The following is an 18,139-nucleotide window of genomic DNA, read 5'->3' on the forward strand; positions in this document are numbered from 1 at the left end:
CGAAACATGCCGTTCGGTTACGTACGCAATGCACGAGTTGATGGTAAAACATGGTTTGTTATACTGCGTAGGCGTTAGAAAACTCACCTGGTCGTCTGGGCTCGGTTCGCAGCATGGTCAAAGCGTTCCGACGCCGTTGATCGGCGTCGGCGTCGCTGGCAAGATTGGAATGAAGTCATTCCCACGGTTTTCGCGTGAGGTGAAGGCCGTTTGAATTCAAACGGAATATTACGCGGGACCGCGTCAGTATGCCCAATCCGCGGCCCGCGAAAGTGTTCCAACTGGTCCGTAATCATTTTATTAAAATTAGAAATTTTTATAGGTGTAAAAAAAAAAAATTATTATTTACAAAAAAAATGTATTTTATTACGTTGACCGCCACGTGCCCGCCGGCGGGCATTTGATCATCTTCCGCTGTTTGCCACAGCCTTTTTAGAGAGTTATTAATAAAATGTCACTTCCGATATTTCTTAAACTAATGTTTGGAAATTCACGAAACCGATATCAGTATTCTTATTTTTGCCTCACCTATACGATAATATCATTAGTTGAAATGGGAGCCGGCGGTCACACGGCGTCCTGTTAATACTCGTATTATTTATACGCCAAGTGGTTACCGGCGGTCACACTACGTTTTAAGTATAAGTTGATTTTTTTTTGTGAGTAAAACATAATTGTCTTAAGATATTTAATATGAATTCTCGTTCTAAAAGGGCTAGATTAAATGACGATCTTATAAATCAAATACTTGAAATCGATAATTCTAGTAACTCCAGTGAATTTAGTAATTTTGATGACACTGATGAAGACGCTACGTACAATCCAAATTCTTCCGAGTCTGATGTTGAAAGTGATGTTGAAGGTAAGAAAAAGTATTGTTTTTTTATTTGAAATCTGCTTATACGAGAGAAAGGGGGAGTTGAAAAATAATGTTATATTTAATACAATTGTATTTTATAATAAAAAATAATAGATATAAATTATTAAAAGTATTTTTTACGTATTTAGGCTCGTATAATTTATATTTACAACTAATTTACTTTTTTTAAATTTTTCTATAGAATCTATTAACAATGAAACATTAGATAGTTCACCTATAAGTTCTTCGAATACTACAGGTATCGCAATTTGGAATGATGTGACAGGCAAAAATCGAAATAAATTTTTATTCAATAACACATATTCCGGTTTAAAAATTGATATACCCGTGGATTCTTCTGCTTTGGACATTTTTAAATTTTTCTTTACGGATGAAATAATTGATTTAATTGTGGTCGAAACTAATAGAAATGCTGAACAATTTCTATCAAAAACTAGATTGACCAAATCCAGCCGATTCGCTAAATGAGTACCTACAAACGAAAATGAAATACAAAAATTTTTTGGGTTAATTATGTGGTTGGGGCTTGTACAGCTATAAGAGACTATTGGTGTAATAGTACTAGGTATAAAAATTATGTGGCACATAAAATCATGCCTCGAAATCGTTTTGAATTAATTCTTCGGTTTTTACATTTTTCTGATAATGAAAAATTTGATGGTGATAAAATTTATAAAGTACGCAATTTAGTTGAAAAAATGATTCACAATTTTCAAAACGTAATGGAACCAGATGAACATTTAGCTATTGATGAAACTATGGTCCCTTTTTGTGGAAGATTGGGTTTCAGGCAGTACATACCTGGAAAGTCACACAAATATGGCGTGAAATTGTTTAAGTTATGTGGAACAGACGGGTACACATATAATGTGCAAATCTATGCAGGTAAAAGCCAAGTTGAAGGGAAAGGGCTTGCGTGCAAAGTTGTGTTGAATTTATGTCAGATGTATTTAAATGCTAATCGGAAAATAACCACAGACAATTTTTACACTTCATTACCCCTTGCGTATGAACTTTTGAAAAATAAAACACATTTAACAGGAACACTACGCTCTAATAGAGTTCGGGTACCAGGAGTAACTGATGCTAAGTTAAAACGAGGAGAAATTGTTGGTAAAGAAAATGCAGACGGAATTGTTATTGGTAAATGGAAAGATAAACAAGACGTTACTATGTTGTCGACTCGACACGGCATTGATATGATAGATATGGGTAAAAAAAATAGAATTAACGAAAATGTTGTGAAACCCGAAATTATAATTAGTTATAACAAAGGCAAAGCAGGGATTGATTTATCAGATCAACTTTCAAGTTACAGTACGGCAGTCAGAAAATCAATCCGATGGTACCACTAAGTCGCTACAGAAATATTATTAGGAACGTCTGTTGTAAATGCTTTAATTGTATATAATAAAATACACGAAAACAAAATAAAAATTACCCAATTTCGAGAAGTATTGGTTGATCAAATGTTAGAACTAGAAAAACAGAATGAACCTATTATGAATGAACCATCAACATCTGGAAACAAACGATCAAAAAGAAATAAAAAACATTATTTTGAAGAAACTACGGAAAAGTGCAACAGAAATCGAAAACTTCGAAAAAGATGCGTTCATTGCTATCAAAGTACAAAAGACGTTGAGAAGACCGCAAAAGCTAGAGAAGTAAGAAAAGTTTCAACATTTTGTACAACTTGTAATATTTATACCTGTATAAATTGTTTTAATATACACCATGCTAATTAATATTTAAAAATTAATATAAATCAATCTATTATTCAAAAAACATGTATTTTATTTTGTTTACTATTTTTTTTTTATTTCATCTTTTAATTTTGACGTATATGAATTGTTTAAGTATCTATAATAAATAATAAAAAAAAAATTTTAAGTAATAGAATTCTGTTGTTTAATCATTTATTTCTACACCTTAAAAATATCCAATCGAGGTAAAAAATATACCTTTCGATGTAAAATTTTCTTCTCTATTCATTGGTAATATCACACGTGTCATAACTTCAGCGCCAGCACAACAAAGTCCAATTGAAAATATATAAGAAAATGACAGCCTGCGGTCACATGGCGTATAGGTAATATGGTAGCGTGGCAGCCGGCGACCACATTTTTAGTGTTATCACCCGCCGCCCGATGACCGCCGGCGGTCATGTGGCAGTCAACGTGTTATTAAGTTTTAAGAATATAAAATAATTTTTAATGACGAAAACAAACTAACAACTATAGCGTGGAAATATTGAGAACTTTAAACACATATGATTTGAGTCATAAATTCGATAAGTGAACAAAGATATTATTATATCCGATAAAATGTACAATAGATATAACTATGACTAGTTTATATTTATCGAAATTAACAAAAAAAAAACCCATGAAGCATATACGGCCCGCAGTACAAATATACATTTTAAATGTGGCCCACCAGTTGAAAAAGGTTTGGCATGCCTGGTCTATCCACACACAAGATAGTTTTGATATAAAATGCAAATTATACATTATACAAAAAATATATCCCAGAATACCTAATATTTATAAATAGAAGGTCGGGTAGGCACTATGAACAACGGGCTCTGAGCCTATAGCCCCACATCAGATTAACAATACAAGACTCACCTCCTCGATGCACAATACATTGTAATATCAGTCTGATATAGGTTATATGTTGTGTCACTTTATTTGTGTAATCAAAATAACATACTTATATACCTACATATCACTGTAAAACATAATTGATTGAATGATGAATATGACATGTTTCACATAGGTATAAAAGATAAAAGTACCTATCTATTTCCTAAATGTACAGTATTGTTGGTTTTTCACATTTTATCTGTTCTCAGTTGAATTAATCCTCTGGATTCCTCAATATTAAATAAATATTTTATTTTATTGTAAACCACAAAAATTTTTTCAACGTTAAATCAACTACAATGTTCTACTCTATTACTGAAAAAATGGATATGTGGTCATGCTTTATAGAAAGTAGAAAAAATAAAAGGAAAGCCGCTCTATTGTACAGCCAATGATTTGGGCTTGAAAGGAAAGTTCCCAATTCAAGCATTTTTTTAAGATTGGAAAAAAACTTAAAATCTACAGGAAGTTTCAATAAGAGTAAAAATAGGAAATGTACCAAAACTACTAAAGAATATTCTCAAATTGTGTTACAAAAATTAGAAAAAAATCCTAATACATCTTTAAGAATAGTATTGAGTAATTAAATACATATATTGTATATATTTGAGCTTAAGGTATTCCCTGACACAGTAAATCCTCAAACAATTATTGCCTGGTTTCCATATTGTAATCATACGTATGCTCCAGTTCATTTTTTGGGCCCATATAATCTTGACTGATAATCTCCTATTTCCCTTGAGTATAATTTGATTCAGTTCAGTCATGTTTTATATTATTTTATTAGATGTGGTTTGTGTTTATTTCACAAACACATTGATGTAATTCTGGCAAACCATGTCTCATTTTTTTTGTGAATCGAGCATAAAATTACCGTTATTTATTAATTATCATGTTTTATGATTATTTGTTTAGAAGAAGTAGGAATTTCATATAGTTCAGTCCAGAAAATTGCGAAAAAAAAAATATATCATCCATTTAAACGAAATACTGTTCAGCATTTAAAATTTGATGATTATGAATGTCTTCTAGTTTGGATTGCAAAGGTGCTTATTTGAATTCTACCGACATTTATTATCGTTTATCTACTAATACGTGATAAGATCGTATACCAGGAAACAGTAACCAGTGTTATATTGTGTAACCATGATGGTAAATTGTAAAATTTGTAAAATGTTATTTTTATACTTTACATATAGCTGATAAGCTGCTCTGCAGGCTAGTCGTTCATTTCACTGACACTCGGTGTTCTGGTGGGAGTGAAGATAGGATACTTTTTTTTTATCTAATAGTATTGTTTATCTATCTTTTTATTATCAATTATGACCCTAATGGCTAGTGTTAAATTGAAATAAAATTTCGTTTTGACTTCTGGTTTTTACTGTTGGGTTTGTAAGATTGCCCAGTAGCAGTAAATTAAACGAATATTGAAACATTAATAAGTCGCAAACGGATTACTCAAATTAAATTCTATAAACGTCAAACTTATTTTTTTCAGTATGTCTATAGATTTTTGTTAACGAAAATAGGTATTGTCATTTGAAAATCAAAAGTTGATAGTGTTTTATCAAATAAGGGAGGAAGTTAAAATTATCAAAATTGTAAAACAGTGTAAAAAAGTAAAACCTAGAAAGTTAAAAAAAAAAAATTATTTTAAAATTCCTAATACTTCCCGAGATATTAACTGGTTCACGATAAAAAAATCACTCTGTATATTATACGGAGAGGTGATGTGTATACCGATGGAATAATATATTCAAACAGTGTAGCACCAACGGATAGGGCGAACACCTGCACATCGTGATATTTAATATAATAATTAAGACTGGATCACACGTCCTGGACTTCTCAGAAATGATGAGTAAACGATAGTGTTAACATTGTACTATTTAATATGACAATTAAGACTTGATCACACGTCTTGTAATTCTTAGAACCGATGAAATCGCAGGAAAGGCACCCAACTGAATAATACATTTAATTTAGAGAGCTCCTTTAGGTCATCGGAGGTCGCCACCTCCCCAGTCACCACTCTTGACGGTTAACCATATATAAGGGAGGCCGGGGCAAGAGCTCAGCAGACGGTAAGGGATATTCGAGACGCTCAGAGGCAAGTCGTAACACCACTCACGGTCTCGTCTATCAGTATTTCAGAGGCAGGTCGTAACACCACTCACACCATCTTGTGCTTATAAAATTGTATTCTTGTACGAGTTAATTGTATTAAATAAAGACTAAACCTTTTAACTTGCAAACATTAGTATTTCTATTTCTACGTTGATATATGAATTGACGTTGACATAAGGGACGCAACAATACGATCAGGGGCGTATTTAGGCCGGGGCCGTCGGGGCCTAGGCCCCAGTGCCCCTTAGGTGTGTCGAAGTCGGGGGCCACAGGACCTTTATTATTACAATAGTCAATATTACATAAAAAAAATACTGAATATTTTTTTTAAAAACTATATTTACGTAGAAAAAAATTTGATCTAAAATACGAAACGAAAAAATATGTACGCGGATTTAACGTTCATTATCTTGACATCTTGTATATTAATATTAGTATATTACTATCTAATAATAAACGTCACTAATAATAAACGGACGGTTAGTTATATAGATAAGCTATTCTAAGAATATTGTTTCTAAAGCAGCCACCATCATGTAGGGTTCGCAGTTTGTTTAATCTATTATGATTTGTATTTTGTACGTCACGTTCGTTGTCGCCTGTTGGGTTGTCTACTACATACTAATTATATTAAGTTATTATTTATATTTACATTTTATATTTACTTGATACTAATTATTTAAATATATATTTTCAATTATTTTTACAATTTTGTTTATTAATAATGTCTAAACGTGTATATTTGAGTGGAAGTTTAAAAAGAAAATTAAAAAAAACAGCGCATTGAAAAAGAAAAACTACTCCCGCGAATAAATGATTTTTTGAATAGAGATGATCTTGGAAATAATTCATGTATAAGTAAACAACTGATATTGTAAGTAGTTTATTGTTGCCATTCTATAATAGTTTAATAAAAAATTCAATCTTTTATTTTGATAAATTTTGAAGGGAATTTGACAAACAAAAATATGTGGTTTGTTATGAACTATTTTAATAGTATGTAATGTCCTAAACTAATTAAGAAAGAAAATAAATTTAGTTTTAAAATAATGTATTTATTATTCTATTATATTTTTAATTATTTATAAAACTGTTATTCTTATAGCACCACTAGTATCGAATGTAACAAACAAAATATATAGTTATAATTATTAAATTATTGTGACCGAATTTGTGTATATTTAATATTAATATATTACATTATTACAATGATGTTTTTTTTTTTAAATATATATTAATACGTTGGATCTTAAATGTCCATGCACATTTATTTTAAAATATATTATTATTAATCAATTTTTTTTTTCACTGATAGGCACAATCATTAATTCCATCTACGATTTCGACTACTCAAATTTCTAATATTAATGCAAATTTCGAAAAAAAACAACTACTGTAGATTGTCTGAATGATGAAACTGAATGTTCAATAAACCCAGATTTATCAGAAGCGACCATAGGAGATTTTCCAAACGACAAAGCTTTTTTTACAAATACATTGAATACATCGGATAAAATTTTTATTATTTCTAAGGGGCCGTGTCAACCAGATGGTCCATTTCCAAAAAAAATGATTGGTAACAAATATTGTTCATTTTCTACAGTACATTATAATGAAAAAAGTCAAGGGGGTGTAACGTTTCATTGTAAATGGATTTGTTACTCAAAATCACTTAATTTAGTTTATTGTCAACCATGTTGGTTATTTGTACATCGAGTTCATGGGCTAATGGTATGAATGATTGGAAACATATTTCGGAGAAAATTAAATTGCACGAAAACCATATAAACGCTTGTCTTACAGTAGACCGATGGGAAAAAAATAATACTTTATCTGAAGAAATAAAATCTCAAATTAGCGTAGAAGTTGGATTTTGGAGGCAAGTCATAAAACGTATTATAAATGTTACTATGACGCTAGGATTTCAAAATCTATCATTTCGAGGCCACAATGAAAAAATAGACAGTGAAAACCGTGGTAACTTCTTGCGATGTATGACCCTATATTATCGGAACTTTTACAACGAGGACCTAAGAAAGTCAATTATTTAAGTGCCACTATACAAAATGAAATAATTGATATGATTGCTAAATGTGTAAAAAATTCTATAATATCTGATGTACAAAAAGTTCCGTTTTTTTCGTACATAACTGATACCACACAAGACATTAGAAAACAGGATCAAATTAGTCAAATAATTCGTTATGTAGTCATTGAAAAAAACGAAGACAATAAACCGATCAAACTTAGGATAGAAGAATCATTTCTCGGATTCTGTTTATTAAATGATCATTCAGCATCCGGATTTGCCGATTAGATTGTAGCAAATATAAAAAATGATGGATTAGATATTAGTAAATTACGCGGACAAAGTTATGACAGAGCTGCTGTTATGGCGGGAATTTATAACGGTGTCCAAACAAAAATAAAAGCTCATTGTTCTCTTGCAGAGTATATTCACTGTAACGCCCATATTTTGAACTTGGTTTTAAATGATACTATGACTGCCTCAATTGAAATTCAAAATTTTTTTTCCATTATACAAAAACTATATGTTTATTTTTCGTTAAGTGGAAAACGCTGGAAAATTTAAACTGACATTTTACCAGTTGGTGGAGTAACACTTAAAAAAGTTTGCTCTACCAGGTGGTCATCACGCCATCAAGCTATTTCTCCTATTCGATTTAATTTTCTATAAGCTTTAACAAAAATAATATTATTGTCTAAAAATAAAAATGAAATTTCAGAAGCTAAATAACTTGTAAAAAGTCTTGAAAGTTTCAGCTTTGTATTAACGTTGGTATTTGTAAGTGATATACTAAGAAAAGTAGATGGTGTCTTACAATTGTTACAACAGAGAGATATTGATCTTCACAAAGCTATAGGACTACTACAAATATTAACAAGTAATTAGAAAATTATAAGAGGAAATTTTTTGGAATTTTTCACAGAAGCTACAAATCTTTCGAAAACATGGGGCATAACACCAACATTTAAAAACCAAAGGTATAGCAAAAAAAAAAAAATGTTTTTTGATGAGCTTTGTGAAGCTAAAGATTAAAATCACCTGGAAAAAAATTTGAAGTTGAAATTTTTAATATAACACTTGATCGTAGTATCAACGAAATGGAACGTAGATTTCAAAGTTTTAATTACGTTTCTCACTTTTTTAAATGCTTACAACCTATTTCATTATCAGAACTAAACGACGAGGAACTACACAAGGAAGCAGAAATACTACAAAAAAAGTATAACCACGATATTTCTCCAGACTTTGTTCATCAGTAGGGCTCGGAAGTTGTTGCATTTGCATGATTTTTTTGAACCATTAGATTTATTGCTAAGTGAGCTAGAAAATCATTCCAAGACACTATGAAAATTATATCAAAATTTTTTAGTGTATATTTTTGCATATTTTGTGATTTTTAGATTTTAGAGCATATTTCTTAATTTTACAATTTTTTAGAGCATATTTTATAATTTATGGAGATTCCATATGAAAATTTGTAAATAAAAAAAATAAATACATTCATATTGAGAGACCTTACTAGATATTCTTGTATCGTATTTTTAAAATTTCTATTTGATATTAAAAATAATGTTTTTCCCCTATTGGTTAATATAATATAATATTAATATACAAAAAATATAGTGTATATATTATATTTATAAATTACAACTACAGCTAGCTTTATCTAAAATAGAATATTATACAAATTTAAAAATAGAAACAACAGCTATCGAAATACGACGATTTTCTATAAATACTTTTCTAGGAAAATAACTCAATGATTATTGTTAATGGCATTAATAGACCTACTGCTAAACCGTTTAGATATTTTTGTCAGTTCCAGCTTATACGTCCGTCTTATCTGTTGTAGTTGTACGCGTCGTTCTTGTTTTAATTACCTACTTATATTATTTTTATTTCATTATGCCGAAAACCAAACAATCTGCGACAAATCGTTTGAATAGTTTTGTTTTGGAATATGGAACGGATATATTCAAAACCGACGGAAATATTTTATTCTGTAAGTTATGTGAAGTGAAGGTCAACAGTGATCGAAAATTTGTAGTGACTCAACACGTTAACACTGAGAAACATAAACGAGCGGTTATTAGAAAAAATGAAAAAAACAAAAATTCTGAAATCCAATAGTTAGTAACTAATACTCCGAAAAAGTGTCTTTTTTCACACGATTTGTGTAAAGCATTATTGTCGGCAAACATACCACTTTACAAAATAAGTAATCCTCAATTAAAATCATTTTTAGAAAAGTATACGTCAAGAGAAATTCCTAGTGACTCGACACTACGCAAAACTTATGTCAACGACATATACGAAAAAACTATGACAAATATAAGAGAACAAATTAAAGGAAATAAAATATGGGTGTCGATTGACGAAACTACAGATTCTGAAGGAAGATATGTAGCTAACGTTATTATAGGAAATTTAAATACTGACGCACCGGGAAAAACTTATTTGCTAACAACCGAAGTTCTGGAAAAAGCGAATAATTCGACTATAGTAAAACTTTTTGATCATTCAATGTTCGTCCTCTGGCCAAACGGAATTCGTCATGATGACGTCCTACTGTTTGTGACCGATGCCGCACCATACATGGTGAAAGCTGGGCAAACAATTCAATCACTGTACTCTAAAATGATACATTTAACATGTCTCGCACATGGTATCCATAGAGTAGCCGAAAATATACGGGAAAAGTTTAAAAAAGTTGATAAATTTATATCCAGGGTTAAACATGAATCATCAGATTCTATCTTTTCGATCATGTTTTAAGGATATAATATTGAAAAATTCAAAAACAACAAAAGAAATTGCAGAAATGTTATTAATTGAACATTCTCCTCTTACAACAACATACCCTGATGTATGCACTGCTTTTATTTTGTATTTGACGTTACCCATTACAGTTGCAGCAGCAGAGCGATCGTTCTTAAAACTAAAAATAATAAAAAATTATTTACGGGGTACGATAGCAGAGGAACGACTGAGTGGTTTGGCAAATATTTCCATTGAGAATAGGCGGGCACGGCAATTGAATTTAGAAGATGTAATTGACAAGTTTGCTCAAATGAAGGCTCGAAAAGTTAATTTTTAAGTATAATACTAAAACATATTATATGTTTTCATTAATAAAATATGTAATAAATAATAAAATAAAAACTATATTTTATAATTATTATTAACTCATGAATCATTATTGAATAATTTATATTTGTATTATTATTAAATTTCTGTGTTAAAGGGGGCCTCTGTCTCTTATGGCCCTAGGACCATCAAGTTCCTCACTACGCCACTGTATACGATGTGTATAATACAAGGGCACATATTTAAACTGTAATTAATATTATACATAATAATAATATATTTTTTGTACAATACGTATCTTTATGATACATGAATGTGAAATGGATACACTATACACATAGTCGTATAATAATTCTAATATCCTATAGTGTAAATACGTATAAAAAAATGTACATTTTTTATCCGTTTATTAAATAAAACAAAAACATTATTGTAGGTATCTTATATTTGTCCGGTAAAAAATTGTCCTGTATGTGCTGCAGCTCATAAAGTATTTAATTGTAGTGAATTTATCAATATGACAGTGTCAGAGCGATAGGAGGTTCTATTTCGTTTGAAATTATGCTATAATTGTCTAAATTATGGACACCAAGTCAAAGATTGTAAATTTTCTGCATGCCCAAAATACAACAAGCGACACAACTCAAAACTACATGAAGAACAAGGTGTTGCTGTAACCTCTTCTAACCAACCTAATCAATCAGCTAATAGTGAGACAAATGCAGTGCTGTGTGCTGAGTTGACCAAGTCTACATCGTCAATGCATGTGATGTTAACCACTGCCAGTGTCTATGTCCATGACATAAATGGTTGTCCACAGCTTTGCAGAGCGGTTCTGGACTCTGGCTCTCAACTGAATCTGGTTACATTGGCATGTGTTACAAGGTTGGGATTTTCTTCTACCCGTTCAACATGTAAACATTGTGGGTGTTGGTGATATGGCTTCTAAATCCAAATGTCTACCTTTTACCCATATATCATCTCGTTTCGGAAGTCATAAACGCAGCATTCTACTTCATTCACTACCAAGCATAATCAATTCCTTACCCGCTCAGACAATCAACATTGATGATTTAAACATTCCTGAGCACATAAGAAACCAGCTGGCTGATCCGCAGTTTAATGTTCCTGGATCTATCGATATTATGGTTGGAACAAAAATGTTTTTCGATATCTTAGGCAGTGGAAAATGGCCACTTACTGTTTCATCATCATTACATAGCACAGAATTTGGATGGATAGTCGTTGGAAAATTACCAACTTGTCAACCTGAGCATCAATCATTATCCTTAACTAGAACTTCGTCATTATCCTTGTTCACAGCAACCTGTTCATAACTAGCAGTTGAAGAACAAGCTGAAAGACCTTTCGCATCAACAGTGTCACGTGATACCAATGGTCGCTTTTTAGTGAAACTACCATTTGCACAAGACCCACACGTCTTGGGAGATTCTTGTCAAATGGCTCAAAGACGATTATTTAACTTAGAAAAACGTTTCGACAAGGAGCCTGGTCTGGCGCAAAGATACAAAACATTCATGGCCAAGTATCTCAGTATGGACCACATAGAGGTAGCAGACTTAGAGTATTCTGGTCATGTCTATTATCTGCTCCATAACGCTGTACTCGAGGCAGTGAGTCTAACTACAAAGCTCAGGAATGTATTTGATGGGTCTGCAGTATCCAAGTCTGGCCTATCATTGAATGATATATTGCTTAAAGCAGTAGCGGCTTGAACTTTTTTTTCTTGACTCGCATTTAATAATTTTTATACACCCACCCTAAAATGTTTTCACTGCTCTCCAAATAGTGAAATGATAAGTTGTTAGTGGTAAAGTAATGGTTATTTAATATTGGTATATACAGTAAATCATGGAAGCTCTCTAGACCCCTAAACAAATTATACTTATTGTATCCGCATGACAAATCAATATATTATCTAAATGTAATTTTTTCTATAACAACAATTCAACTAATACATTTTATATGCACTGTACCTAGTTTTTGAAAATTTGAAGACAATTTTTTTTTATCTATATTAATGGCATTTGGAATAATAAAGTAAAGTAAATAACTCAACTTAATTATGAAATTACTACTTATTTAAACATAAGGTGTGATTTTAGTAAATTTGAAGAACAACCAAATCTGTTTATAGTTTCTTCAATATTTATATCTATATCCTTTTCACAATTTTTTTTTTTTTTGAACCGCTGAATAGTGAGGGAATAAGGTTTACCCATTACTTCCTCCCCGCCAGAATCGTTTATTGAACGAAAAACAACATTACATATCATAAAAGTAATAATAATAATAACATGGTGATAACAACTAATTTGGGGGCTTCTAACCGCTCTGAGTTGGCCTTCGGCCCACAATAAACAATATCTTAACTAAATAATAAATTAATTTCTTCGTCGCTTAGTCTGGAAGGGGGGCTGCAACATGACGTTGTCTCTCCATCTCTAGCTCTTCCTTGTTTCCCATGATGTCCTCCACCATCCGGATTAGCAGAACCCTCTGTCGGTCGGCAGCTGCTGTGACTCGGTTCCTCAATGCCCTATCCGGTGGCAGCTCTCCGGGATCCGGACCGCAAAGCAGGTTCGCCACGTCCTCAGGTCGCGGATGCCTGACCAGCGAAAGTGCCAGCTCGCGACGCTCCAAGCTCCAGTGCATGTAGACGAACATTGTGTGTTCGGCGTCATCGGAGTCAGCTGGGCAATGAACACAGGCCGAACTTTGCGCTCTGCCCCTTGACCACAGGTACTTCTGGAAACACCCGTGGCCAGTGAGGGCCTGTGCCATGTGAAAGCTGACCGACCTAGGACCCCGATACCACCATCTGACTAGGTCAGGAATTAGTCGGCGTTAGCTTTGGTCGTCGTCTCCCACAGGAGCTGCCATTGTTTGACGATATCGTCAATCATTTCGTACCTGGTTGGCTTGGCACCGGCCCTCCTCGCGACGAGGGCTTCCTTCCTTCTGGCATCCTGGCTAGCACCAGTGCGGCCATGTCCGACACCGTGCGGTAGCACTTCGCAATTCTGAGGGCTACACACCTCTAGACTTGGAGGAGGAGGTTTTTGCTTTTTTGAGTAGTCTGGACTTTCTCTAACCAGATCGTCGCACCGTACAGCAGCCGGCTGTTAGTAACACTAATCAAGAGACTCCTCTCCGCCTGGCCCGGGCCTACAACGTTGGGCATTAGCCACGCCAGAGCGGTCGCCGCCTTCTTCGACCCCAACGCCACTGTACCAACGTGCTGCGCTGGTCGTCATTAGGAAATCGCCCGATAAGGACCCGACGGAGGATAGGTCATATCGACCCATTAGCTTACTCCCAGTTCTAGCTAAGGCACTGGAACACCTTATCGTGGTGAGAATCCGTAAAGATACGGACATCCATATGTCGGCCAGACAATTTGGTTTCACCAAGAATCTATCGACCGTTGATGCAATGACACATGCCTTCGGCTGGTCAGATGAAAGGCGGGAGAAATACGTCGTAGGCGTATTCCTGGATATATCGGGGGCCTTTGACTGCCTCTGGTGGGCGCAACTAATGAAAGATCTTGAAAAGGTTAAATGCGGCTCTGGGTTGATCGCCCTGACAAAGAGCTACCTAGACGGCCGAAAGGCCCACTTGGCGATTGGAGACATGACACTCTCGACGACCCTAACAAAGGGTTGCCCGCAGGGCTCGGAGTTCGGTCCCGACCTCTGGAGGTACCCTAGCTCTTGTCCGGCGATCTTCCCCCCGGGAAGAAGATAGTCGCATACGCGGACGATTTCGCGCTACTCATCTCCGGGAAACACCGTCCGGAGCTCACGGAACGCGCGAACGCGCTGCTAGAAATAGCGTCGAGATGGGCCTTTGACAGGAAACTCACCTTCTCGGCGGCCAAGTCGCAGACCTTGTGGATCAAGGGCCAACTAAGTAAGCCCCTTGACTTGCGACTTGGTGGGACTAAGGTAAAAATGACTCCGGAGGCGAAATACCTCGGGGTCACGTTTGACCCGCAAAGGAAGTTTAGCTCCCATCTGGCGGAAAAGGCTGCGTCCTCGGTAGCGCTATTCAGTCGACTAATATCGGTGGCTAAGGCAAGCTGGAGCCTTAAAGAAAGGACGACAAGGATCCTGTACAAATCGGTGTTCTTGCCGCGTATGGGTTATGCGGCCTCGGTATGGGCCGAGCGCTGCATGGCACAGTACCGGCATCGAACACGGGCTAACACCGCCCAAAGACGCCCGTTACTGGCAATGACGGGCGCGTATAAGACCACGTCGACGATGGCGCTCCAGGTCCTAGCCGGAGTACATCCCCTCGACTTAGAACTAGTTCGGCTGGCTATGATCGAACGGGACCGGATTCAGGTGGGTGTCTGCCCAAGGTCTGAGGCTGTACTCATGCTATTGGTCTCCAAACACCACCATCGGAGAATTCACAGATTTCATAAGCAGGCTGGAAGTCAGCATCAGGAGTGAGGCTACCGAGGTGATCCTCACCGGCGACTTTAATGCTAAACACTCCGACTGGGGCTGTCCTACTAACGACAAAAGAGGCGAAGTCCTAAGCGCAATGGTCAGTACTCTAGGCATGGTTATATGCATGGTTGTTAGTAAAGTTATTGTGTTACTGCTGACATTGGAGTTCAACAATAAGAGCTATTTAGGAATGACTTGTCATTTTATCGATGAACTTAACTACAGTAGGTATTCTTATATATTAGCTTGCAGGCGTATAAAAGAAATCATACTTATTTAAATATTGCCAAAGTAATCAATGAAATAATCTTGACTTTAAATTGAAATGAAAGGTTCCCATGTAGTTACTGACAAGCCTCAAATTTGTAGAAGCATTTCGTACATTTTCGAAACAGTTTAATGTGCCTGATGATATACATATTTGATTCAAATTATTTAGGCTTAATGAGTAGTGATGACTCAGATAGCGATGTTAACATAAGTAGTGATGATGATGTAATGATTCTAATCTTGAATTGGACGTTGTAGTTGTCTTCATTGTTGTTAAATCATGAAAACAATTACTAATACAATTTCTCTACCAAGTCATTCATGTTGTAACACGTTAAATCTAATAACTCAGTTGATACTGCCAAAATAGTTGACCTTAACCTATATTCAATTTCAAAATTACATTTAAAGTTATCATCATTTGGAATCTACTTGAGTCGTAGTACCTGTAGTCTCAGATAAGTTATTTATGTAGTTGTAATTTCCAGTTTCTAATTTGAAGATGGAATTCATATATGATGCTGTAAATAAAGTAGTTACAAATAAAGCAAATTTAGTCTTGGTTTTAACTGCAGTTAAAGATAAAAATGAAAAATGAATAGGGTTCTTAGAAGAACTGACCCGACAGGTGTATGGTCCACTACACATTCATTGGATATTGCAGAGGTGAAAATCATCTTGTCATTTAGGTTTTTTTTATATACTGGCTTTAGGCTTTTATTAATACAGATATAACTTGGTCCTGTAGACTTATGTTTTAATATTGTAAGCGTTGGAAAAAGATTCGATTACTATTAGATTTAAAAAGTCAAAGTAAATCTTTCATTTTATCTTCAATAAGCCATCCAAAAGTTCAAACTATCCAGGTACCCGATGAATACAAATCATATTTAATCAACAATATTTTTGATGATGCTATTTAATTAATACTGATAAGATGCTGTTTTAAATACTTGGGAAAATGTTGCGTAGTGATAGTAGTGACCAAGAGTTTTTCAAGTCTATCAAATTGTTTAGATGTAGAAATTGATATTCAAAGCAATCATAGTTGTATTATGTCCAGTTATAGGTGTAATATTCGTCAAAATAAAGATTTTAATGTTCTTAATTCATTTCAATCATAAAAATATTTTCAAATCAATCAACTTCCCTCTTCTGCCACCAGTAGAGCGTTTGTTTAGTTAGTGGTTCGCGAATCCGCGCAAAGAAGAAATCGTTTAAAGTAAACATTTGAAATCTTTTGTGTTGTAGATGCCAGAATCTTAATTCAAACAAGTTCTAATGTCATGTAGTTCTAATAAAGGTTAATAAACATTGTTATTGTTTTGTTATAAAATATTTGTTTATGAATATTATAAGTTGTAATTTATAATTTTTGTTTATTAACTATTAAAAATGTTGTGGTATTTAATAATAAACAATTGGTATTTATCTAGATAAATGTATTGTTGTATTTATCTTTATCTAGATAAATTACATTTATGTTATCTTTATTTTATCTAGATAATATTTTATTAAAATTATCTTATCTTATCTAGATGATTTTTAGTTATCTATTCAACCTTTGCCCCAGTTATCTGCAGCTGCGTCCTCAACTGCCCGCGTCGTCTCAACCACCTCTGACGGCAATCTGCGACGCAACCATGTCATGGGACCGTTTTGGACGGGAAGGAGCCGGTATATTGGTGGAACAGCGAGATTACAAACTTGCGGAAGACTGCTATTGCTGCGAGGAAGTACCAGCTGCCGGGCGAGGTCTGAGGGACGACACGGGAAGCGAAACGAGACCTACAGCACAGCGGTGGCACTGAAGCCGTGCGATCAGGCAACGGCCCAGCAATGCTGGAATATTGCTGTCCGTCATTAACGACCCTGGTCCCTTACAAATTGGTGACGAGGCTGGGTCGCCGCATCCCGTTCTTGGATCGGGGCTGACAACTAACGTAACCTGCGGGCTATTCCGTCACCCCACAACATGGTGAAACTATCATACTTGTTTTACTGAAACCGGCGTTCCTGGTCGAAGCATCCGTTGCATCACCTAGTACCCCAGATAACTGCAGAAAAGTGGTCGCGCTGTTGCTAGGAACTTCCATCGGGCCCGACCTTGTGCCAAATGAAGTCGTCACGGCTTGGCCTTCAGTAAATTTCTGAAGCGTTTGTGGACTACTACAACGCATGGCCTCCCAACAGGGACTTTCCGAGAGGTGAAACGGCGTAGGCCGTCCTGCTGCAAAGGGCCAGGAACCTGGACCTCCCATCAACTACCGTCAATCAGTCTGCTCTCAAAGTCACTGGCAAAGTGTTTGAGGATCTTTGGTTCAGGCTGGAATCTCAGCTGTGAAGCACGTGGCGATTTGACGCTCAATACGGCTTCAGGCGAACGAAGATCGACTGCCGACGGATAGAAGAAGCATTTGGCGCGGCTCCTGGTGCCAGACAACGGCGATGCAGACCAGGAACCTGTGCGCCCTCATCGCGTTGGATGTAAATGCCTTCAACTCTGCGCCGTGGACTCTGATTGATGAAGGGCCTACGGAATCCGCTGTCCCCGAGTACCTGATCAGGTCGATAAGATCCTTTTATTTCGTGGTATCGAGCAATACGTGGCTTG

At 35.1% G+C, this 18,139-nt stretch overlaps 2 protein-coding genes across 2 annotated transcripts; both read left to right on the forward strand.

Moving 5' to 3' along the window:
- Positions 1-693: 693 nt before the first annotated feature.
- On the forward strand, positions 694-2,235 carry LOC112593976 (piggyBac transposable element-derived protein 4-like). The gene is made up of 3 exons (XM_025338562.1): positions 694-862; positions 1,062-1,145; positions 1,571-2,235. The coding sequence occupies exons 1-3, from the start codon at positions 694-696 to the stop codon at positions 2,233-2,235; spliced, it is 918 nt and encodes a 305-aa protein (XP_025194347.1).
- Positions 2,236-7,349: 5,114 nt separating this feature from the next.
- LOC112593973 lies at positions 7,350-7,972 on the forward strand. Its single transcript, XM_025338558.1, has 2 exons — positions 7,350-7,647; positions 7,785-7,972. Exons 1-2 carry the CDS (start codon positions 7,350-7,352, stop codon positions 7,970-7,972), a joined length of 486 nt encoding a protein of 161 aa, XP_025194343.1.
- Positions 7,973-18,139: the final 10,167 nt, after the last annotated feature.

The sequence above is a fragment of the Melanaphis sacchari genome, unplaced genomic scaffold, assembly GCF_002803265.2.
Source record: "Melanaphis sacchari strain LSU unplaced genomic scaffold, SCAv2.0 Contig219_pilon_pilon, whole genome shotgun sequence".
NCBI classification, from domain to species: Eukaryota; Metazoa; Arthropoda; class Insecta; order Hemiptera; family Aphididae; genus Melanaphis; species Melanaphis sacchari.

What these genes read in the sequence shown, in the direction of transcription:
- LOC112593976 (XM_025338562.1), top strand. Translation starts at nt 694, where the DNA reads ATGAATTCTCGTTCTAAAAGGGCTAGATTAAATGACGATCTTATAAAT. An exon ending in TGTTGAAAGTGATGTTGAAG is followed by an intron (nt 863 to 1,061) that starts GTAAGAAAAAGT and finishes ATTTTTCTATAG; the next exon opens with AATCTATTAACAATGAAACA. An exon ending in AATTTGGAATGATGTGACAG is followed by an intron (nt 1,146 to 1,570) that starts GCAAAAATCGAA and finishes TACGCAATTTAG; the next exon opens with TTGAAAAAATGATTCACAAT.
- LOC112593973 (XM_025338558.1), top strand. Translation starts at nt 7,350, where the DNA reads ATGTTGGTTATTTGTACATCGAGTTCATGGGCTAATGGTATGAATGAT. An exon ending in CCGTGGTAACTTCTTGCGAT is followed by an intron (nt 7,648 to 7,784) that starts GTATGACCCTAT and finishes ATGTACAAAAAG; the next exon opens with TTCCGTTTTTTTCGTACATA.